The 23767-nt window shown below is 47.3% G+C and overlaps 1 protein-coding gene across 12 annotated transcripts; it reads right to left on the bottom strand.

Annotated features, from left to right (window-relative positions):
* Positions 1-1699: 1699 nt before the first annotated feature.
* Positions 1700-15215, bottom strand: GOSR2 (golgi SNAP receptor complex member 2). 12 transcript variants are annotated; one of them, XM_086864504.1, is made up of 7 exons: positions 14993-15107; positions 14487-14788; positions 13385-13449; positions 11263-11371; positions 9820-9952; positions 7007-7147; positions 1700-4614 (listed from the first exon to the last, which is right to left on the bottom strand). In XM_086864504.1, exons 2-7 carry the CDS (start codon positions 14627-14629, stop codon positions 4453-4455), a joined length of 753 nt encoding a protein of 250 aa, XP_086720630.1. In that variant the 5' UTR covers positions 14630-14788; positions 14993-15107; the 3' UTR covers positions 1700-4452. The 12 variants fall into 12 exon arrangements, with proteins under 12 accessions (XP_086720630.1, XP_086720632.1, XP_086720631.1 ...); XM_086864506.1 differs by having other exon boundaries at positions 14487-14742; positions 14959-15098; XM_086864505.1 differs by lacking the exon at positions 14993-15107 and adding an exon at positions 14907-14953.
* Between the last annotated feature and the right edge of the window lie 8552 nt (positions 15216-23767).

Here is a 23767-nt window from a genome sequence, read left to right as displayed (position 1 = left end):
TCCCTTTACACGGGGCTGGGGAACCACAACATCTTCACCTCTTACAGCCCGGGAAGACATTTTCCTCCTCCAGCTGAGACTTCCAGCAATGGGCAGTGTTACCAGGGGCTGTGTGTTGCACTAAAGGAGAGTGATTTTTAACACATCTTGTGCTCCAACATTCCAGGGTTAACCTGAGAAGAGTGAACAGGGAGAGGCAGGCACAGAGCAGGCTTTGGGCCAAGCACAAACATCCTCTGGTACTTATCTACACTATCTTCCTTCTAAATTAAATCTGTCCCACCCAATCACCATCACTTATCACTCATTATCTCCCCCTCTGTTCTGCACATACCTTACCCCCATTTCATTTGTTTTAAGTGCTCAAATACTGACTGGTTTAGTCTCTTTGTTTAAAAATATTTCCCTCTCAACCATCCCTCAACTAAACATCTCAGCTCACGGCCCCCCCCCCCCCCCCCCGCCAGGGAGATGAGGGAACCAGGACGGGGGAGAAGTAAAACTCGAGGGTTGAGACAAGAACAGTCTAATAAATGAAACAAAGTTAGACATAATTAATAATAATTAAAAAATAATGAGAGAGGGGAGATATAAAACCCAAGACAGACAAGTTCTGGCCAGTACAGCACCCTCTGACCCCTCCCAGTCCATTATTCACAGTTCATGTACTCGGAATGACTCTTTGTGGTGTGGAATATCCCTTTGGCCAGTTTGGGTCACCTCTCCTGGCCCTGCTCCATCCCAGCTTCTTGAGCCTCTGCTCACTGGTAGAGCCTGGGAAACTGAGAAGTCCTTGATTTAGAGAAAACACAAACCATCGGTGTGTTATCAACATTGTTCCCATACTGAATCCCAAACAACCCTGGGAACAGCTGCTGGGGAGAAAATTAACTCAATCCCAGGTGAAACCAGGACATAAAACCTTTCCTGGATTTCTTCCACATGCTCAGTCACACTCAAGCACACTCTTGAAGCATCAGTCCTATTTCCAGCTGCTGCTCACAGTATCAAAGCCCCTCAGGGGCCCACCCTGAGCAGAACCTAGTGCAGCCCCATCCCAGCACTGCCACAGGCTGGTCCCACCTCTGCATCGTACGTACAGCACTGACAACTTTCTGCATTCTTTGCTGGGTGTTTTCTGATTTAACAAGTGTGTTGTAGCTGTGGGGCCTGGAATTACTTCAAAACAGAACTGAAGAGCAAGAGAAAGATAATCCAACCCCTTGATCTCACATTTTAAATCCAGTGTCTTTTATCAACAGCCACATTTTGCCTTCACTTCTCTTAATTAAAAGCCCCTCACCTGCATCCCTGGAGGCAGAGAGGAAGAGGAAGGTCTGGCCCCTCAGGACCTAAGGGGGAGTGGGCAGAGCACAGCAGGGGCCAGGATGTGCCCCCAGATGTCCCCCACTCCTGTTCCATCACCCACCCATTTCCAGCTCTCTTTCACCACCAGCTCTGGGGCTGTCCCAGCCTGGCACATCCCACCAGTCTGACCAGAGGGGTCCAGCACAGGCTCCCAGCTCCTTCCAACCCGTGTGGTGGGACCCATTTCCTACTGTGACCCAAATGGGAGCCCCCCCACAGCATCCCTGTGGCCCCCTTCCCTGCAGACCCCCTCCTCCATCCACAGTGAACCAGGATCAATGCTTGTTTATTTTAGCCCCAACATGCTGGCTAAGGTAAAAAAAACCTTTCATTTTGGTTGAAAAAAATTTATTCACAGAATATCACATGAATCACATCCCACCCTTGCTCCTTTATGTATAAAATACTGGTAAAAAGTTTTATTCCAGAGGCAAGTGAATTCCCACGGAGTCCCCTCCTGAGAGCAGTTCACCCCAGAACTGGAACTCGTGCCACAGTTTGGAAGCAGAAGTGAGGTGTTTGGTGAGGAAGGAAACACCACCAAGCTACAGCAGCAAAGCCTCCAGGGCTCCAGCTCATTTCCTTTGGCAGGGACCACAATCCCACCAGGGCTCCAGCTCATTTCCCACTGCATCCAAAGGGGAGATGTGAGGCTTGAAGGAACCATCCTTGTCCCTGCCACGTCCCACTGCAGTGGAGGCTTTCAGGTTTCACACAAACCACCTGAGATGCCCCTGGAAATATCTTTGGACTTTACAGGCACTACAAATGTGTCTGATGTCACATGTCCCCAAATCCAGTTCCCCAGGTGGTTCCTTCAAGCCCCACGTGTCACCTTTGGATGCCAAGGGTAGCAAGGACACTTGGCTCTCCAAGGGGAAATCAGCCTGTGCAAGGACAAGGAGACTCCAGAGGCAAAATAAATCAACAGGAAAACTTCTATTAAAATGCCAAGCTAGGCTCAGAAACAGAACAAAAAAATCCAGTTCCAAGTATCTTACGGCTCCTACCACAGCCCAAAAGGAGAGAGATTAGCCAGAGTCCCACCCTGGTGTAAGACAAACCCTGCTACACCAAGTCACAGCTACAGAAACTTTAAACAATTACAGCCTTAAACCCTAAACCCTAACACTGTAAAATCCAGTGGAACTGGATCAGTTCATTGGAACTGAGATTTGCCATGGACCCCTTGCAAGTGCTCAGCTGCCCTCTCAAGGGCTGAATCCATCAGATTTCATATCCAAAATAATTTTCAGACAAATCTGGATTTATGATTTCTATTACACAGCAAGACAGATGTTCCATCACTGCAGATTCCCTCTTTTCAATTCCTTACTCCCTTGGGCTCAAATGAAAAACAGTTCCATGCTTGCTCTGCTACAGTATTTCCTTGGAAAACCTGGACAAATGGGGAACTCCAAGAGCAGGAAACATTTCAGAATATCAAACACATGGCCCATGAGAAGGGGCCACTGGTCATTCTGGGTGTCTGGCTGGGCCCCACCCCTGCTCTGGTCACCAGCCTGGCCCTGTCCCATGGCCCATACTCCCTAAAATTGCTGCTAAAATTTTTTCAGTTATTAAAACCCTTTCTCCCAGTTTGGAACAGGCCACATAATGAAAGCAAAGCTCAGTGCAGTGAGGACAGAATGTAGAATGTGTGATTAGTTACTAATCCAGAGACACACAACCATTCCAGAGAGGAAACAGGGAGGGAATTGCCAGCACGAGGCCACATCATCTGGATATGACACATCTGTGCCACTGTGACACCAGGGAATGCTCCAGCCTTGCCACACATGGGGATGGGGATGGGAATGGATCTGCAGGGTGATTAAAATGGATGATGCCAAAATGTCAGACACCCCAGGCTGCAGGGGAAGCAGTGCCAGACTGAGATGAGTATCTCACAGCTCCCAAGTTTCACTGGGATAAGGAACAACCCCACAGAGACAAGTGCAAGCCAGCAGCACCCCCAGGAGGTGACACAGTCTGTCCTTCACAGTAACTCCACAGGTGCACAGGGAAACACGGGGAACACCCTTCCCAAGGATGGGGACGTCACCATCCCAAGGCACAAACTTGAGGAAAGTCTCTTGACCAAGGTGATTTTCAGTGCCAGGCCAGTTGTGCTGATCCCACCATCCAGGTGTGAAGAACCTGTTCCAGCCCTGTGAACAATCCCACACCTCCAGGGAGTACAGGGAGACTCACCTGCTCCATCCACTCAGAAGTTCCAGCTTTAGAGCCCCAAACCCAACCACAGCATCTCAGGAAATGAACACAGCTCCCCAGACCTCTGTGCTCCAGCATTAGAAATGTCAGTTTTGGAGGCTGGATTTGGCAGGAGGTCCGGGGAGATGCCACAGGCCTGATGTGCATCCCAGTGGAAGCAGGAGGGTGCATGGCACTCAGCATCCCCTGGGAAGCAGCAGGGCAGAGAGAGGTACTAGAACATCCCTCAGTTGAGCAGACAGCATTTCAGCCTAAACCAGAGAGATCTGTGCTGGTTAACAGTGTGTTAACTGAGGTTATAACCGTGTTCTAAGACTCTTCCCCACAAATCCTCCTCCTCCTCCAAGCAAACAGAGCCACAAATGGGAGCCCTTCACTTCCCAACTCTCTTTGCACACTCAGTCCCACAGGCTGAACTCAGGCCCATGAACACTGTGAAATTCTCTGTGCCATTCCTGCACTGCAAAATGCAGGGGTCAGGTCAGTGCTGGCCAGCACAGGAAAGACTTGCTGCATCCTAGGCTGTGCCTTTGCATCCTCCCATTCCTGTGTGCCCAAAGGGACATTCCTGCCTTCCTACAGCTGGGCACAATGTTCACTTCTGCTTCCTATTAACCAGACCATTAAACCTGCAGGCTTGAGGGGAGAGCAGTAAAAGCCAGAGGTTATTTTCACAGGGCTGTTCTCAAGCACAGAGTCCCCTGACACATCCATTTCTCAACGTGCTTTCCATGTGACACTGTCCGAGTGGGATTTGTAAACTCTGAAGTCCATGGGAAGGTCTCATCCAAAGCAGCACCCAGGGGAAAGTCAGTCCTGGAGACACTCCTCTTGCAGGAGGTCAGCAGCTCATGTCAGGTACTGCACAACGAGGAACATGATGAGGCAGGTCACGGCCATCCCCCCCAGCATGAGGAACTTGTCCTGGAAGGCGCGCTTCTCGATCAGCCGCATCACCGTGTTGGACAGGCCCAGCATGTTGGCAACGTCCAGGATCTTCTTGTGAGTGCCCTGAGGACAACAACACAGCAAAGACACAATCACCCTCATGTTCTGAGCCTTCTTATTCCACAGTCCAAGAGTATTTCATCATGGGTGGCGAGTGATGGATTATAATCCATGGAACTTCTCTCAGCCAACCGTCCCTACCATTCCACAGGACCCTGGAAACAACTGGATGTCTGCACTAATTAATTCATACATGTGAACAGGAACATGGTTAAAGACACAAAACAATCTGGACAGAGACAAGATAAAAAGTGTCTCAGAAAAATGCACTCCTTAGGGAGGAGTAAGAGTTCTCCTGGTCCTGTTCCAGTCACAGTCTGAAAAGAGCTATGACCAGCCAAGGTCTTGTGCAGAGCTCCCCTTGCTTAAGTACAGTTCATACCAACGGCACAGGCTGGGATTGTTTGTGAGTCTGTGCAGGGCCAGTAGTTAGACTCAATGATCCTTGGGAGGCCCTTCCAACATGGGATGTTGTATAATTCCACATTAACCCATTTCTCTTTGTAAGCTGTCTCTACACCAGCTGCTTCTGCCAGAAGGCAATAAAGTCTGTGTCAGTGTAAGAAAAATTGAGTTAAGGGGAAAAGGAATATGAACAGAAATTCCCCCACCTGCAAGGGAGAAGCAACATTTCCCTGAACACCCAGGACATGACAGCCCTGAAAGCACAGACAGTATCAGCAGCCATGGACAGACACCCAGCAGTTCCCTACTGCAGGGCTGGCCCAGAGCTCAGGTGCCTGGCAAAGGCTGGAGAAGAGCCAGGAGGAACCAGGCAGTCACTGCCAGCCAGCCAAAGCAGCCACACAGGACTGGTGCTACTACAAGAAACAGCATTTCCTCATCTCTGCAGGGCACCAGGCCCTGTCAGGGCTCCTCTATGGCACTGGTGAGCCCTCCTGTGGTGGGATGCACCTTCTCAGGAACCCTCTAGAATCCATGTGCTTCATCCAGTCCCTCATGAGAGATTACCTTGCATCAGTGATTTCCCAGCTTGGAGAAACAACTCCAATTCCCTGTGGACAGCACAGGGACACTGATGACTGGATGCTCCAGGCCAATGTGATCAGCCACCAAAGCAACTCAGTGCTCAACACAGTGGACAAATGTCTACAATCCTCTCAGGGATGCAGGAAAAGCATGCACAACCCCAATCTTCTCGCAGCACTAGCAATGAGTTCTTACAGCCTTTCCCTCATGAGCTGGCAACAGAACCCCTCCCCAACACTCCTGTGGCCAAACTGCTCAGCAACACCATTCCTCTGCAATGAACACAGAACAACCCACAGAGTTTTCTTCAAGGTTTCTCTAGTAATGGACCTTGTCTTAAAACAAATCCATACTCAGCAGGTCAGTGAACAAGTGACCTGAACCAGAAGCTAAACCTCATCTTGCAAAGAACTCAGCTTCAAACTTTGCCTTAATGTCTCCATGTAAGATCTATGGGTGCAGGGCCTGGTCACCAGACTAGGGAGCAGAGAAGGAGCTGCAGGCCTTGGAGGTTTCGGACCCTGTGCTGGTTCTGTGCAGGGCCCAGGGAGCACCAGGCAGCCTGGAACCCTAGGGTCAGGACAGCAAAGTGCCCGTGCATGCCCAGCTCAGCTCCCCGAGTGCTAGCTGGAGTGCAGACCAGGCTTGCACTGCCTGCCACACCATGGAGCTGCAGGTGTGACAGACATGACCAAATCTGGGATTTATATCATTAAAAATGCCTAAATCTGGAAAATACATCCCAAAACAAAGCAGCATCACAAAACAGAACAGCACTTATCCCCATCAGAAGATGAATACAACAGACAGGCATCTCCCTGCATTTTGCACAAGTCCAGTCTCTCCCCATACACTTCTTATTAATTTTTTTTTTGGTATCCTTGAGCTTTTCACTCAGAACTGAACATCACTTTGAGCAGTCTGTAAAATAAAAGACAAATATTTGCTATGAAGAGACATGCAGAAATGCAGCTGTTATGAGCACGGAAGAAGGGACTGTTAAGGTACATTATCATTATTACTAATCTTAATCATAAGTGCTCTATACCAGCTTTGTGGCTGCTCTGAGTGATGCTCATCTGAACCAACATCTCCCTGCCATGCCACTGCCTCTCCTGAACCTGAACAAAAGAACAACAGTCAACCATAGAAAAACAAACATAACATTCAGCACTCCAGATGCTGCCCCACAGGTGAAGGCACCCAGTCCCAAGAGATTTTAAAAGTATTACTAACAGGATGTAAAATGTAAAGATTTCAAGTTGTTTAAATGAAGTTTGGGCCTTTCCAGCACCCTCAGCTCAGAGCAATGTATTGAAACAACACATATATTGATTTTACTTAGCCTAATCAGCATGAACACAGAAAAACGTGGGGTCTTTCTGGTAAAAAATGATGCCCCCACCTTTAATGTGACTCTCTGTTCCCTCAGCCCCTGCAGGATGTTGGTGCCACTGCCAATAAGATCATCCATGCCTCGGTGGGCACTCTGCAGGGATTCATTAAACTGCAAGGTTTCGTCGATCGGGATGGTGGTGTCAGAGTCCTGTGGGGAAAGCAGGGACTCGGTTACCTGCTCACTCAGAAACACAACACGCGCCAGCAGACACGGCCAAAACCCAACAGGACTGGGAGGACTGTGCTTACACCTTTCTTTTCATAATGATTTTAAATACAACATTGGTATTTGAGTGAAAAGAGTCATTTAGAGAAGACAGGGAGGAAGCCAAAAGGCAAAGCAGCTGCTCAACTGCAATGAGATCACAAGGATGGAAAGAGCAAAAGCAGAGAATTTTTATAATCTCAGTGGGAAAGAGTACTGCAGGAGAGAACATCAAAGCTAGCAGAAGGTGTTTAACAAGGTGTTAAACACCAAGAAGGTGTTTAGTCATTGATCACTGCAAGTGAAAGACTTGTGGAAGATTTCACACCACGTTTCTGAGCAACAAAAGGCCTGAAAAAATGTTTGGAGATGACATTCTAAACATTTACAAAATAGTGCAAATTTCTGGCAGTGAGGACAAACAGCTTGGTTCCCTCAGTACTGGCTCACTCATCACCCAGGACCCTATTTAAAAAAAAAATTATGAAAAATTAGTATTTTCATGTTTTTCCAGAAAAGATGCATTCTCTCAACTAGGAACTGGGAATCTTGAGATGGAAATAACAGGGTAAAACTCTAATCTGGACTGCACAGGAAGGCAGGGATGGCATCACCCCTGTCTACCAAAGGCCTCCAGGCTGCTGTTCTCTGGACACAATTCAGGGGCAAGGAAATGACTCACTATTCCCACATGGTTTAGAGCAGGAACTGGGGTATTGGTAAGGGGCAAGTGCTGGGAACACTGATCACCTGCTCCAAGTACTCAGAACAAGAAGCACCCAAAGGCAGAATTCAGTCATGTGAATGCAGGGCACTCCATGTGCCCAGCAGCTGCAAGAGACACACAGATACAGCAGAATGTACTCTGAACACTCTTTGGTAAAAACCCCAAATGTTCATCTGAAAATGCCATGTAGGACCCAATGACTGGTGTTGCCCAGCCTGGGCACTGTGAAGGAAGAATCAGGGACAGAGGTCCCAGGGGCCCTGGATGAAGGGGTTCTGACAGAACACCTGGGCCACTCTGAATGCAGCTCACCTGTGAATGAAGGCTCACACAAGAGCAGAAGCACTTAGATTTCCATGTGAATGGCTCATTCCAGATGTTTAACAACCTTCAAACCGGCAGATTTGCATTTCTGTACAAGGATTTTTTTATCCACTATTAGGCAGCAGTAAAAATAGGGAAGTAGATTTGTGACCTCCCTCCCAAGGAGATGGGATGGCACCAGGGCTTTGTTTTGCTGCTTGTGATTTTCTCCAGGTACAAGGAGAGGCTTTAAGATAAAGACCATTTTAACTCTGAATTAAGCAAACTGTTCAGAACACTGCTACACTGCTTTTGGAAGCTGTTCTGGATGTTCCAGTGATTTACTCACACACCCAGCTGACATCTCTGATAGAATAGGGGAGTATATGAATAGGAACTGTGGAAAACTGTAACCAAGAGAGGCTGATAACTGAAAATAAAGCATCATTTTTCTATTAAAGGATCATTTTAAAGCCACATTTTTGTAGCAAGCTAAAAAGAAATACAAATTGTGTATTTTTTTTTCATCTACAATACCTTTCAACATTTGAAGGAGAAAATAACCCATTTGCTTTATATTTTGCATCTGTAAGCTTGCTACTGCTCTTTAAAACTGTTCTGCTTCCACACCTTTTGTTTCTAAACAGCAAATTTTCCTGTAGGAAAACTTGTCCCTACTTGCAGGGAAACACCACAGTGTTTAAAAACAACAAATTGCAGTGTTTCTTTCAAGACTTGTTTATAATTTTGAAATAGCCAACAAAATACCAGACATTATCTTTATGGCAGCCTTTGAGAAATGCATCAAACTGTCCAAATCTCAGCTAATTAGGATTGCTCACATTCTTTCTTTCTTGCCCTGAACATGACTGACAATACAGATAATGAATGTTAGGTGAGATGACTTTAACAAAGAAGGGAAATAAAGAGGGAAATCAAACGAAAATTTAAAAATAGTATTAAAAAAAACCAAACCAAACCAAACACCAAAAAACCCAAAAAAACAAATCAAACACAAGATTATCTTTTTAGTTGTAGAAAAGTGAAAGCAAGCCTACATTATTCTGAGCAAAATTCCTCCAGGAATTTGCACTGGAGGGAATTCCTAGTGGAGGAACTAACAAGAACAGGTTGAACACATTCATGTTATTACAAAGTTTTGACTCATTTCTAGGCAAAAAGGTCTTTGTCCCAGATGTGTCATTTGTGTTTGGCTACACCAAAGTGTGCTGACACCTGCTGCCAGTGGGGTGTGTAAAAGTCAGGCTTTTCACAGATCTCAGGATCTGGCAGACATTTGACACAAATCCAAGTGAAATGTACACTCTGGTACCTACCTCACTGACCCTTTTACAACTGCTATGTAAATCCAGGTGGAACTGTGCTGGATAAAACAGGAGCAGCAGCTTCTGGAGCCTTTTCCTGCTTAAGAGCCCAGCTTTTCCTACAAGAGCTGTACTCTATCCCCACGTATTTTGATTCCTCTCTACCTTCATTCACACTCAGAGCAGCTCACATGCTGCCTGACTCCCCCCTGCTGGATTTGAGCTGCTGGAGCACAGAGAGCCCAAGCAGGGATATTTACGTTGGTGGTGAAGGTGCGGGCCAGCAGCTCCTCGCGCTGCCGCTCCTGCTGCTCCCGCAGGTACCGGCGGTGCTGGAAGTTCCTCAGGGCTGTCTGCAGGTGCTGAACGTCGTATTTCAGCTGGTCCACTCGCCTGAAAAGGACCAGCAACACAAAACCACTCTGATTTTCTGGTGCTTTTTGTACAAGCAAAAGATCACCATAAATTAACAGCAATGAATTACGAGAAATGATGGGTTCTACTTCTCTACGAGACACAGGACATCCAATGCTAGGCTGAAATTCCACACCTACATCTTCCTTGTCTCATTTTTCTACTACACAGGTGATTACTTCACAGGTGATTATTCATTTTAATCAATTATTTAGCCTCCTGTCTAATGACAGAATGTGAAGCAGAACTCCAGAGCTGTCTTGGACATCCTATCCCATGGATTGTCTCTTCAGGTGTTATATAACTGTATCCATTCCTCATTGAACACAGATTTGGAAAGATGGTAGGATTTGTACAGGTACTATTTTATGACACCACCCCCCCCCACCCTTTCACATAAAAATGATGCTTTCCAGTTTCTTTAGTTAGCATCATGCTCTGAAGTTTGAGGTTTTATTAAAAGGAGCCCCAAAGTCAGTGGGCAATATAGGAGACACCTCAGACATTTGCACTGGGCTGAAACAAATCATGTCCAGAACTCCACTGGCCCTGATAAAAAGATTGATTAAAATTAATGTTTCATCACCAGATTATCCTGGTCTAGTGGAAGGTGCCCCTGCCCATGGCAGGGGTTGGAACTGATCTTTAAGGCCCCTTCCAACCCAAACCATTCCAGGATTCTACGAAGAAAATGATGACTACTTCAGATACTGGCCTCTTTCCTTAATACAGGCGACATGAAATCCACCCATACTACCTACAAGGGCATTTTGGACTAAACATCAATAACTGAGTCACTGAATTAATTAAGAACAGCAAGTCTTGATGTCTGTGGTCCAACCTCCTGCTCAAACTATTGCTCACTTTAGAAACCTCTTCATTTCACTCACCAACAGCTTAGAAAATGGCTCAGAGAAAATGGCACCAAATGAGGGAATTTTACTCTCTACCTCCACAAATGTCACTAAAAGTAAGTGACAGAGAGAGCATCCAAGCATTCTGCTCATCTGAGAAGAGAGCCATGAATCCAGCTGCATCACCAGTCTGGACTTGATGATATTTGAGGCTTTTTCCAATGTTAATGATTCTCATGGTCCTGGGGTTAAATGCAGGAAAGTGGTTTTGCCTCTGTGCCTCAATTTTACTACTGTAGAGCATAGAGATCAGTTATGCAAATAACTGAAATAAAGATTCCAGTTATCAAATCAAAAGGCAAAGGGCTTCAATAAATTTAATTAAAATAATTACAAAGACTACCCTGCACAATCACAGCAAAGCAGTGAACTCACAGTTTGGCATTCTGCCTCTTGTTGGGAGGTTCTTTGCTGGACAGGATTTCCAGACGTTCCAAGTTGCTGAAGATGTTGTCTATTCTTGCTTGAATCTCATTTTCTACCACTGCAAGGAAATAAAAACAGGATTTGACTTGAATTAGACAACTGCAATCTGATGAAGGCAAATGCTCAAAAGCATTCAAAGCAGTATGTAAAATCTGACAGATGTAAATCTTTACTGGATGAAAATAATCAGGTAACTGAGAACTATAACTATAATGAAATGTCACTTCTTTAGCTCAGTAATTTGACACTCTCACCTTTCTCTCTTCCTGAGAAGGCAGCTAGGAAAGTCCCTGCTCGCTCCAGACATCTGAGTCTCTTTCCCCATCAGCTCCATGAATTAGGATTTCAAGTCCCCACATTTCCCCTGCAGCCCCTTCCTGCTCCCACAGCAGGATTTGTTGTCACAAGAACACAGAGGAGCATCATCAACCACCTGCCAACTACTCCACATATCAGGACTTCACAGAAAACCACACTCAGCAGCACCCAGAGAAGCAGAGAGCACAGACCTCATCTTTGCCCCTGGATGTCACACAGACAAAGAGTAACTGACTCACATCCAGAGTCAAATCAATCAAATTGTCCTAATCCATCTCTCCAGCATTTACTGCAGGTGAACTCAACACAGGAGAGCTGACAGAGAGTTACAGCAACTTTTGTCAAACCAAACTACACCACTACACACTTTTCTGAGCAAGAGGGAACTATTTGCTCTAAGTTGGAAGAGGCTGCAAGTTTGATTTCCTGGCCCCTATTCCTGCTCTTCAACCATGAATAATCCTGTTTTCCATAAATTCTGAAATACAGACTAGTATCTTTATAGAGAGAGAAATACATATATATATTTATTAATTTATTAACTATGTAAACTGGTGAACTGACTGTAAAATCTGTAAACTACATAATTCTATCTCTTGAAATGGTCTCAAGCAATAGAAGCAAAAGGGCAAATTATACTAATTTTCAGGACTTTCAAAATCACCCCCAGAGAAGAGCAGTCTGGGAAGTCTGGCATTGTAGAAGGAGTAGTACAAACACCACAAAAACCACAACCAGAATTAATAAGTTGTTATTTTTTGATAGAAAATTTATCACAGCCCTTCCTAGACCCCAGTCATGTTTCACAAATGTGTTTAAGGTAAGAGAAGTCAGTGAACATGTGCAGCAGAAATGCATCATGTCAATGCAGTGTCCTTTCACCTCAGAAGTTCCTGATGAAACCCATTATTAGTGACTCATGCAGGATTTAAGGGTTCAAACACAGGTCCAAAATACATGTGCCAAGTTTGCACTGGGGTAAAAAGTCCTACCACACATATCAGAGCATTTTATTATTACAGACATTTATGAGCACAGGGTTATAGTCCAAATTTACCAGGACAATTTCAGACCTAATGGTTCTACTGACTTCCCATAAGCAGGTGGAATGACAGGTTCTGATTATGATGCAGCAGGAATGTCAGGAGCATCCTGACACAAAATCACAGCATCTTCCCCAGAAACTGCACTGAGCATCTTTAGGGGAAAGATGCCAATTGGTGGATGAGGGAATAACAACACAGCAGGGCAGGCACAGCCACACCTCCCAGCATTCTGAGCTTCTAACAAACCAGTCCAGAGATGCTCTCAATCTGCAGTTCTGCCCATGCCAAGGTGTTCATTAATCTTCCATGTGTGCATCAATGTGGGGGTTTTGATCTGTTTGTGCTGAAGGCCTGCACAGACACCCTGACCATGAGCTCCAAATGCTAACAGCACCAAAAATCTGTAATTCTACCACAACGTTAAAGAAGCATCCACAGCAAGCACTCTGTCAGTTAAAGGATTGTAACAGGAAGATAAAGCAAATTCTTGTCCTGTCTTTTCTGCTCTGTCATCATACAAAACATCACCTTACTGAAGTGAAACAGCAACACAATTTCAATGCATTCTGAATCGGTGATGTGTCTCAGCAGCTGATCACAATGACTCAAGAGCTAAATTTGTTCCAATACTAACTGTAAATTTAGTAAGAAGGCATACAAGGTTAAAGATGCAAACTAAATCAACCTCCCTCCCTCTCCTTACTTACAGTGCACTGACTCTTTGTCTGAAGTCTCCAGGCGCCCCATGTAAGACTGGACCTCATGGACCTGCCTGTCAGGAGATAAAGAGAAAATGAACACAGAAGTCAGTTAACAGTCATAAAACCATTGCTCTGCACCTCACTTTTCAGCTTCTTTTACTGAAATGCACTTTTTAGAACAGCGCAGGAATCAGCAACAGTGTCAGAGCAGACAGCCCATCCCTGCCCACCAACCCAGGTCCTCAGCAGGAAGCAAAATGTGCTCTCACCTCATAGGCACCTCAAAAGTAACTTTATTTAAAAACAGAAATCAAGGTGAAGATTACAAAAAGCAAAGAACAGCTTTTCTACAAGAATCAGCTGTTCAGCTTTGTTTGGAGATGACAGTGGTGAGACACCCAAGAGGAGAAGGTGAATAAGGAATGATTTTCACTGTCCCACAACGTGTGAATTCACAGGCATCAAGTGAAATTAAAAGCTTGTCATTATAAGAATAAACTACTGTGGTCGGACAAGCAGTGGCACAGAAAAACAAAAGAAAAAAAAATATTGATGATTGTTAAATTCCTCTGGAACTAGATGGGTTTTAAGGTTCTTTCCAACCTGAACCATTTAATAATCACAAAATGAGGCACTACAGAAATGGGTACAACATGACAACCATATCCATAACAGCTGCTGTTACATTCCTGCATTCCCAGATCTCCAGCAGGATGTCCTGCTCTTCCCTACAGGGTCATTCTGTATCATCATTTAATGACAGAAAAATGATGATTCAACACCAGATTCAATTCAAGTCTCTTGCCACCCCACCTCTCTTAACAGAGCCCCACAAAGATGCAAATTACCATTGAGATGTGCAATATTAGCTTAACTGCGTCCTTTGGCCCCTTTCCCGTGAGTTATTCTATATGGATTAGTAACAGAACCACGAGAACTTTTGCCTTATTTTGCAATTCCCACACCACACCTCCCTCTCCAGACTGGCATTATCTGTGAAAGGTGGGATTTATCCTCAAGGAGCCAAACGCCTCCAGAGATGGTTTAAACTGCGGCAGCCGGACCCTGCTGCAAAAATCCTTATAAACGGGCGTTTATATAAACCTACATCAATAAGCGGGAATCACCGTTGGCGGAGCCCGGCCGAGTCCTCGGGGCTGACGTGGCACACGGGGCTCGGGGCTCTGCTCCCCACGGGGCCCCGCTCCGGGATGGGTTTGATGGGGAAACGCTTCTAAAGGGCTCTGACATCTGTGGGGTGTCAGCCCTGGGCTCCCGCACGCCCGGCCTCGTACACTCGGCTTGCGGGTCTGCCTCCGGTCCTTCAGACAACTGCTGCTGTGCTGGCACAGCCCCTCACACCCCTCACACCCTTGGTTTGCTGGCACAGCCCCTCATACCCCTCACGCCCTTGGTGGTTTGCTGGTACAGCCCCTCACACCCCACACCCCTCACGCCCTTGGTGGTTTGCTGGTACAGCCCCTCACACCCCTCACGCCCTTGGTGGTTTGCTGGTACAGCCCCTCACACCCCTCACGCACTTGTTGGTTTGCTGGTACACCCCCTCACACCCCTCACACCCTTGGTTTGCTGGTATAGCCCCTCACACCCCACTCTCCTCACGCCCTTGGTGGTTTGCTGGTACAGCCCCTCACACCCCACACCCCTCACGCACTTGTTGGTTTGCTGGTACAGCCCCTCCATCCCGCACCGGCTCCGCTCCGCACACGTCGCCTTCCGGCACTTCCGGCCCTGCCGCCTCCCGCTGCTTCCGCTTCCGCTTCCGCCTCCCCCGGGCCTCGGTCCGGCCCCTGCGCCCCGCGCGGCCGCCAGGGGGCGCTGCAGGACCGGCGTGGCGCGCGCGGGGCGGGGCCGGGAGGGGCCGTGAGGGGCCGGGGCCGGCCGGGGCCGGGAGGCGCTTCTCACACGAATCATTCGTGGCTGGCTCCGGCCGCAGTGTCCGAAATAGCGGCTGTGGCCTCTCCCGGCGCGGTCAGCGAGAAGGGTGTCAGCTGTGAGACCCGCCTGGGGTCGTGTAACTGCATCCCCCACACGGGAGGATGGAATGGATTCATGGTACAGTGCCGCTGTACCCTGCCATGGCAGGGACACCTTCCACTGTCCCAGACTGCTCCAAACCCTGTCCAACCTGGCCATGGACACTTCCAGGGATCCAGGGGCGGCCACAGCTTCTCTGGGCACCCTGTGCCAGGGCCTACCCACCCTCACAGGGAACAGTTTGTCCCCAGTGTCTCATCTAACCCTGTCCTCTGCCACTGGCAGCCATTCCCTGGCTCCTGTCCCTCCATCCCTTATCCCCAGTCCCTCTCCAGCTCTCCTGGAGCCCCTTTAGGCCCTGCCAGGGGCTCTGAGCTCTCCCTGGAGCCTTCTCCACGAGAACACCCCAAGGTCTCCCCGTGGCTCCAGCCCTCGGAGCAGCTCCAGATCCTCCTGGTGCTGAGCAGGGGCTGGACACAGCTCTGCAGGTGGAACCTCCAGAGGAGTCCAGGTGACCAACCTGGAAATGCAGACACTGAGCTGATACCTCTTTCCTCATGGGATGAATCCTACATCCAAGTATCCCTTCTAAAACAGCTCTTCCTGCTCTTTCATCATCATTACACCTCTCCTGTACTGTGCTTTGCTGTCCCAGTCAGTGTTTCATTGCCAGGGAACTGCCTGCACTTCACAGGTTTGTCCACACATGATCACAGTTAGTTTAGGATGTCCATCCTGCAAATAGTTTTGCTTTCTTAATAATCCTGGTTTTTCTCCATACTTAGAGATACAGCAGATGTCACCCATTCATGGTGGAGCTGCAGGTTCCTGTCCTATCTCACAGAGCTTTGCTCTGGGGCTGGATGAGAGACTGCTTTTCAATCACTCTTCATTTTTTGGACCAGATAATCCACCACAGTTGAAGCCATAACTCTTCCTTGTATGTACTGGGCTACAACACCCAATATCTTTATTGGGTTATTTATCTTTATGGTTAGAGTCTGTTGAGCTACCTGAATTCCTGTCACCTTTTACTTAGTGGGAAAAGCAAGGAGAAGGTGAATTATAAAAAAAACCACCACAATGTGGTGGGAAGTATAGCTCAGTTAGTCAGAGCAGCAGGACATCAGAGGCACAGGTACAAACACTGATTGATTAAAGAGCTCAAATTAAGACCATAACTCTGTCTTGTCACTGTGGTTTCATAGAAAATAGTTCTTGCCAACAAATGTAACTTCATGCTAATAAGAGCTTGATTGGGAAAAAATGGGAAAGGCTTGTATTCTGTAAAGCATTCAACTCTATTGATCACCACCAGATCAATAATTTAAAAGTCTGTAGCTTCTGTCCTCATGGTCCAGACAAGCACTCAGCTCTCTCCTTCTCCACTATCTCTTCCCTTTGTTAAATGTTGTCACCTTATACTTGTTCCTCAGGCTTTGAATTCCCTGATGTTGATCTGAGTCTGCCCTTTTCTAGGTTTGTGCTGCCTGTCCCACCTGTGGTGTGAAGGGAAACCTGCTTTATCAACAAGAGTAATGTCTTAAACTGGGTCCATCCAGATAAAAAGCTCTAATACTCTTGAATAGAATACACCGATTTAAATCCTAAAACTTCCTTCAGCAACCTCAGCCTCGTCCTGCACTTAGGCAAAACCAAAATAACTGTACAGCAAAAATTCAGGCTACTGAAGGATGACAAACGTTGGAGGAAAAGTGAGAAATTATTTTCAGAGGTGGGGAAACTGAAGGCAGACACCTCCTGATGTGAGACTGGGCAAATTGGGAAACATGGAGGCTGGAACAGTCTCCAGAGTGTTTGGTTCTTTCTGCTGCTCATTTGTAGTTCAGGGTGAGCACCTGAAGAATGCAGCCTTGTCACAGGAGAACACGTCCTGGAGCACCACACAGATATAAAAGAGGGAAACAACAACACATCTTTAATTAATGAGAGATTCTGTCCCTTTGGGTCCATCTCTCGTGTCTCAGATGATGCATCAAACTTAGTCTGTCCTGCCCTGCCATGCAGCCAGCCAGGCCTCTGGCAAGAGATTATCCCCTGGATGTCAAACAGCAACTCAGGCCCCAGAAATCACATCAGCCCAAGGATAAACAGCATATCAGCAAAACCATTAACTGCAGCAGTAACAAACACATTCACTCCCCGTCCTTTGCTCCCCCTTCCTGAGCCATTAGACCCCATTTTCAAACACTTCTGGAAATAGGTTGAATGGAAATAGACCCTGGGATTCCCTCCTGGCCAGGGCTGTGAGAGGTATCACAGGAGCCCTGATGAAATGGCAAGCACTGAAATACAAGAACAGATTTCTGTTCTTTTGTGAAGAAATTGATTTTTGCTAGAAACAACATGCTACAACCCAGCGTCTATTCTTGTTAGACTTCAAGTCTTTCCAGGAGGAGTCCTTCAGCAAATTGGCTCATTTAGACACAACAGCCAGGAGCATGGAGAGGAAAAAAAGGGTTTTGTTCAAGGAAAGCCTCTGTATTGTAAACAGGATAAAAGGGGATGGAGAGAGTCACTTATCACTGTCTCTCATGTCCCCAGGTCATTCCTGTGTAGCATCTACTGGAGAAAATATTCCCTGCTCTTCCAGAAATCCAACTGGGGGATTTTCTCTATCACACCATCTGCAGACCCTGTGTGCATTCAGCAGCAGATTTCAAACCCCATTGCTGCTCCCCATTGCTCTCCTCTGCCTTGAGAAGCCTGGCAGTACCCAAAGGAGAGCTGGATTCTCACAGGGTGTCCTTTGCCTGAACCAGCCTGTGTCCCCCTCACAGCCGTGGGACTTGGGGTTCATTCCAAAAACACCGATGCTCTGTTTAATATCAGACCCCAATGATGCATATCTCCCCGTTTCTCTGAGCGTGATCCCACCAGGCACAGAAACTCTGCCCCCCTTCCTCTTTCTCTTCCCCCTCCCTCTTGTTTTGGGGCACTCTTTGCATGCTTTGCTGATACAAATAACTGTGGCTTTCAAAACAAAGGAGTGCCGAACCCCAGGGCATTATTCCCGGGAGAGACTTTTGGATGAGTGTTTGATGGAGACTCCTGAGAGTCCCAGCTGCAGGCCATGGGCTGCATGTCCCAGCTGTGACAGGCTCCCAGACACAAGGCAGACCGCACAGCACGCCTCTCAGCACTTCCAGCTTGGGGAAGGGGGCAAAACGAGAAGGGGAGACATGACAAGAATGTTGGAGACCCATCTATCAAATTTCTCGTGCTCTTGGGTGACGTGCTGGACCCAGGTCTCCCTGGGCAAGGAGCTTTTTAAAGACACATCGCACCTTCCTGCTCATCTTCCCAAATTAAGAACATTTCATCACAACTGTCACAGTTTTGGGACTGATCTGTAGCCATGAGAGTCACAAAAGCACAGACTATCATTCCATTCTGCATAAATATTCCAGGGAAGGGGATATAGAAAGGATGGGGAAGGCTAGGCCAATGGAAGAAGGAGTCAAGGAACATCTCTGTGATTTCACTCCCTCCCTCCCTTCTGTAATGATGCCAGGGAAATAGGGCAGGAATAGGAATAAAAACAAAATATACTCAGTGGTGAGGAATACTGCAGCATCCCCTAACGTGAAGGATCTTTGAGACACAAATGGCTGGAGGTTTGGAGAATATTCTGGGCAAGTGTGTTTTCCTCATGCTTTCATCCTTCCCTGGTGGCAGCCACATGGGATTGCTGGAGGTGAAATACTGATCTTGGTGGGTTTTTGGTGCAGGCAGCACATGCCTCTGTTAGTAGCCCCACACCTCCACTGCACTATAAATGTTATATTATCATAATAACATTAAACACGACTCAGTTCTCCATGTAGGACTGAGTTCCTCGTGCCTTTTCCCTGCTGATCCTGCCTGTTTGACCTTATCAATGAAATTCAGGAAACAGGAGCAAAAAGCCTCCTCCAACAGAGCCAAGGAGGCAGAAGGGGCAAGAAATTACATTGCCTTCCCCAGACAGTGCACAAATGAAATTCCAATAATCCTGCCACTACTCCTTCCTTTTGCCCAGCATCAGGATCCTGTTAGGAGCCTCAGCTGCCTTCAGCTGAAATGGCATCCCCTCTCAATTCCAAATTCCACAGAAATCTTTGAGTTTTGGCCTAAAAAGCTCTGCCTTTGAAAATCTTTTGAATTTATTTACTGGCAACCCTGTTTGATACATAAATGTATTACAGCAGAATCTGTCTGGGCACTATTAACCCTGCACTGGATGCATAATGTAGCATTTATAAAGGAAAATCTTAAAATCTCTGAGCAATACCATGTGCTATTATCCTGATTTTTCCAGGGGTCAGTTCCCTGACAGGCAGTCTCTCTGAAATGTGTCAGGTTAAGAATTCAATTGAAATTAGACAACATCATCAGCTGATTTGGGAAATTTTAGGGGCAGATCTTTTATGTTCTCTTTCCCACTGAATAAACAGCCATTTCCTGGGTCTAATCTTGGCAAACCAATCCGGATAACTGGAGTTCATTAGCTTAATAGGTTAATGCTGAACTGTTTCCCAAGTCAAATCTGGATGTCAATCTGCCTCATACTCACATTTTGTCAATATAGGGGATCTTAAAATGAAAAAAAAAAAAAAGAAAAAAAGAAAAAGTGAAAATGGTTTTCATCTGCATTTCGTCCATGGGGTAATCCAGGCATGAGGAGCTGGCTGTGCAGGGTCCTTCTCACCGTGTCTCCCCGAATGGCTGCAGGGATTGTGGATGGGATGCTGCAGGGGCTGTGCTCTGTTTGTTGTTAAAGCAGCCTGACACAAAGAGGCCCCGGGAGCTGCATGCACCCACAGGATGGATGTCGGCTCCTGTCAATCCAGCCCGAGCCCTCAAGAGGGAAAATGGGATTGTCTGCAGCGGTGAGGGGAGAGTTTTCTCTAGAATGTCATAGAGGAATTTTCCTAAAACCTTCCCCTGTAATCTGAACAAAACTTTCCCAAGGCTCTTGAGTTAATGGAGACCAGGACAAAGTGTGGGGATGGGATGGAGGCATAAAAGATGGAATTCACCATTCAGTCCTGCCTGGCAGCTCCTGTGCCAGACACAGAATCATGGAATCCCAGGATGGTTTGGTTGGGAGGGAACCTTAAAGCCCCTCCAGTGCTACCTCCTGCCATGGGCAAGGACACCATCCACTGTCCCAGGCTGCTCCAAGGCCTGTCCAACCCAGCCTTGGACACTTCCAGGGATCCAGGGGCAGCCACAGCTTCTCTGGGTAACTACTGTGAGTCCATAGTAGCCAGCCTAGTGTTGCTCAGTGTAACCACAGCAGGGTGGTGCTTTCTAGGCCATTTCCCAATGCCCAGGTAAGTCAGGTTCTCTGTGAGAGGGGGTCCAGGAGTTTCTGATAGCCCAGGGAGCTCTTGACTGTAGTGACACTCAGGAATGCACAGCACAGTTGGAGACAGGGATCCCTTTGGAGTGGATCTCTTTACCAAGCTTGGACACAGGACCCAACACACCCCACTGAAGAGAAGATCCAGCTCTAGCACTGACTCTTCTGATGCTCTTACAAACCTTTTCCTCAGGAATTTTATTTTGCCATCTTCTCACAAGATGGTTTTGCTACCTGTGGGTAACATGAATTGTATTTCCTTGGGGCTGGAAAACCCCTGCCAAGGGATGAAGAGGCAGATTGTGTCCCATGAGCTTTTATATTCCCTAAGGCTGAGGCTCCCATCAGAGGCTGAGGTTGGCAGCAGTTTGGCTCAGCCTCCTTGGCAGCAGGGCTGCACCAGGCACTGCTGCCACAGCTGGGGTTCCACATGTCCCCTGGGACATGAGGTCACTCCTTGGTCTGGTGGCATTTCCCCACCTGCCGAGATGTCTGCAGGGACAGGGATGGAGCCACAGTGGGGGCTGACAGTCTGCCTGTGTTGCAGATCTTATCTCCAGTGATCACTGCTCCTGCTATCCTGAGCCATCTGTCAATCTTCTATTTCAAATTCAGAGAAGGGCTTGTTTTCCCTAAAGCTTATCTGCTTTTTCTGACCAGACTCAATGGTCCAATCAGAAAAAATCTACCTCCAGCAGCCAACCTTGCACCTCTTACCTCACATTTCAGACTCCTCCCAGGTCCAGTTGCATATCTCACTCCAGTTATTGATTCCATTGGCAGCAGGGTTTTATCTGCCCCACTAAAAGGCAGGTGGGTTTAACACCAAATGAAATCTGTAAAATTACGTCTACCATTCTTCCTGTTTTAATGAAATGGATTTCCTTTATTTCTTCTTCAAGTTTGCCAACACTGTCCCACCACCCCAAGCATGATGGTGCAACAGCTGGGGACATGAGAGGTGGCACAAGAGCTCCGAGATTTATTGCTCTCTCCAAGAGTTTTGGATTATCCCATAATCACTTTAGTCCCTGATAAACCAATGTGTCCTGAGCCTGCTCAGGAGTGCTCGCCTCCCTGGTCATGCTGCCCACAGCCAGGGCAGCTCCACTGACAGCAAAGTGACCAAACAGATTGATTTTTCTTTTTTAAGTTGGTTCTTATAATTTTTTCTTCTTATTTTTGAGAAGGTAGCTGAAATTCAAGAACACTCTCTGTTGGCCACATCCAGCACTGAATTGGCTATAGCTCATTATTTGTTGATCTGAATTTTCCTAGATAGTTTTGACTCCTGCTGAACGATTTGATGAATTATAAAAAATATATAATATTATAAAATTATATTTTATAATCATATTACTGTAGAATATTATAAATGTGTGTTGGTAACAGGCACTCACAGCTTATCCCTACCTGGCCAGTCACAGATTTTTCTGCATCACTTCCCCGCAACCTCCAAACCAAGTAGGTTCTTTGTTCGCAGCAAGTGGTGCAAAATCAGCCCACTGATGGCAAAAAACCTTTGGTGCATTTCCACCTGCCAAAATCCTTTTCCCAGTGTCCACTGGAAGAACCACTCTTGCTTCCCCCAGTCACTTTACTTTTCTGCTACAGCTGTTTTAAATGTTTCAGATGCCACAGCCTTTGCACATCTATGAGCTAGAATTAGAACTATCATATGTAATTTTGGGGAATTTTTATACTCAAAATAAAAAAATAATTTGCATTGCAGGTTAATTGCTCTGGCCTGTGTCAGGTGAGGTGATGCCTCAAACCTGTGTGATAAATGCCATTATCTGAGTTGTCAGGCTGAACATGAGGATGCTCACAAAGTCCCCACCTTGACTCACCAACCCCCCTGTCTGAAGGGAGACAGGAACAGCAGAAGGAGATGTGCCAGTCTTATGGAATTACCAAGCACATCACCCTCAGCAAGGAGAGCTGGGTTTGCCAAGAGCACAATGATGACTGCTCTGTCCCCGCGTCCTCAAGCTCAGCCTTGTGTGGATTTGCAATGTAAATCCCTGTCCCTGCTCTTGCCAGCACTGCCTCTCCAGGACCCACAGCAGCAGCAGCAGGGCCATTCCTGCGTTCTGGCAGTTCTGCCTCCCCTGTGTCCCAGCTGACCCTGCTCCTGCCTACTCTGCAGGGCTGGGCACACAGAGGCTCGGCAGGCAAAGCAAGCTCTGTCTGCCTGGGCTCGGCTGTGAGCAGGCAGGATGTGGCTGGGGGTGATTCAGAGTGGGGTTCTCCACTGCCCAGCATGGAGTGGAGCTCACCTTGGGGTCTCCCTGTGGGGCAGAGCTCACCCTGGGGTCCCCCACTGCCCATAGTGAGGCTCAGCAGGAGCCCACCATGGCAGCACAGCTGGTTTGGCATCAGGAGGTCACATCTGTCTGCAGAACCATTCATGCCTCAGACTGGTAATAACCACGGCCAGGGACAGCACACCTTCCTTTCTCCATTTCCATTTTGGGAATTGGGGATGCTCTTCTCACCACACAGCCCCAGGGTGTGAGGATGGCTGAAGTGGAGCTGCTCAGCAGTGTCCTGACCTGGGTGACACAGTCACCTTCTCCCCAGTGTCAGCCCTGGGGGTGCCTCAGCACGTAAGAGAAGGACAAACAGAGCAGGCACAAGAGCAAGGAGAAGCCTTTGAGAGGGGAAGCTGGGACCATCAGCTCTGCAAGCAACTGGAGACCAGTGGTGAGCTTGGGGCTGAGGGGTTTGTTGCAGGTCTCCAGCTCTTCAGCTGCTGACAGCTCCAGGGAAAGGCTGGAGTCACAGAATCACAGAATTATTTGAGTTGCAAGTGATGTTTAAGCTCATCTACTTCCAATCCCCTGCCATGGGCAGGGACACCTTCCAGTAGAAAAAAATCCAGATTGCTCCAAGCCCCATCCAACCTGGTCTTGAACAGATCCAGGGATGGGGCATCCACACTTCTCTGGGCTTAGTTTTGGACTGCTGGTTAAGGCCTGCCTGTATGGGGTGTGAAGAACTCAGCAAAGTGAGGGAGATGG

Source organism: Cyanistes caeruleus, chromosome 27 (assembly GCF_971803275.1).
Source record: "Cyanistes caeruleus chromosome 27, bCyaCae1.hap1.1, whole genome shotgun sequence".
NCBI classification, from domain to species: domain Eukaryota; kingdom Metazoa; phylum Chordata; class Aves; order Passeriformes; family Paridae; genus Cyanistes; species Cyanistes caeruleus.
This window is presented reverse-complemented; position numbering and strand designations above follow the sequence as displayed.

Coding starts and splice junctions, on each gene's coding strand:
- GOSR2 (XM_086864504.1), bottom strand. CDS start 14,629: ATGTCAGAGCCCTTTAGAAGCGTTTCCCCATCAAACCCATCCCGGAGC. Junction 13,450..14,486: donor GGTGATTCCCGCTTATTGAT/GTAGGTTTATAT, acceptor ATCTCCTGACAG/GCAGGTCCATGAGGTCCAGT. Junction 11,372..13,384: donor AGACAAAGAGTCAGTGCACT/GTAAGTAAGGAG, acceptor ATTTCCTTGCAG/TGGTAGAAAATGAGATTCAA.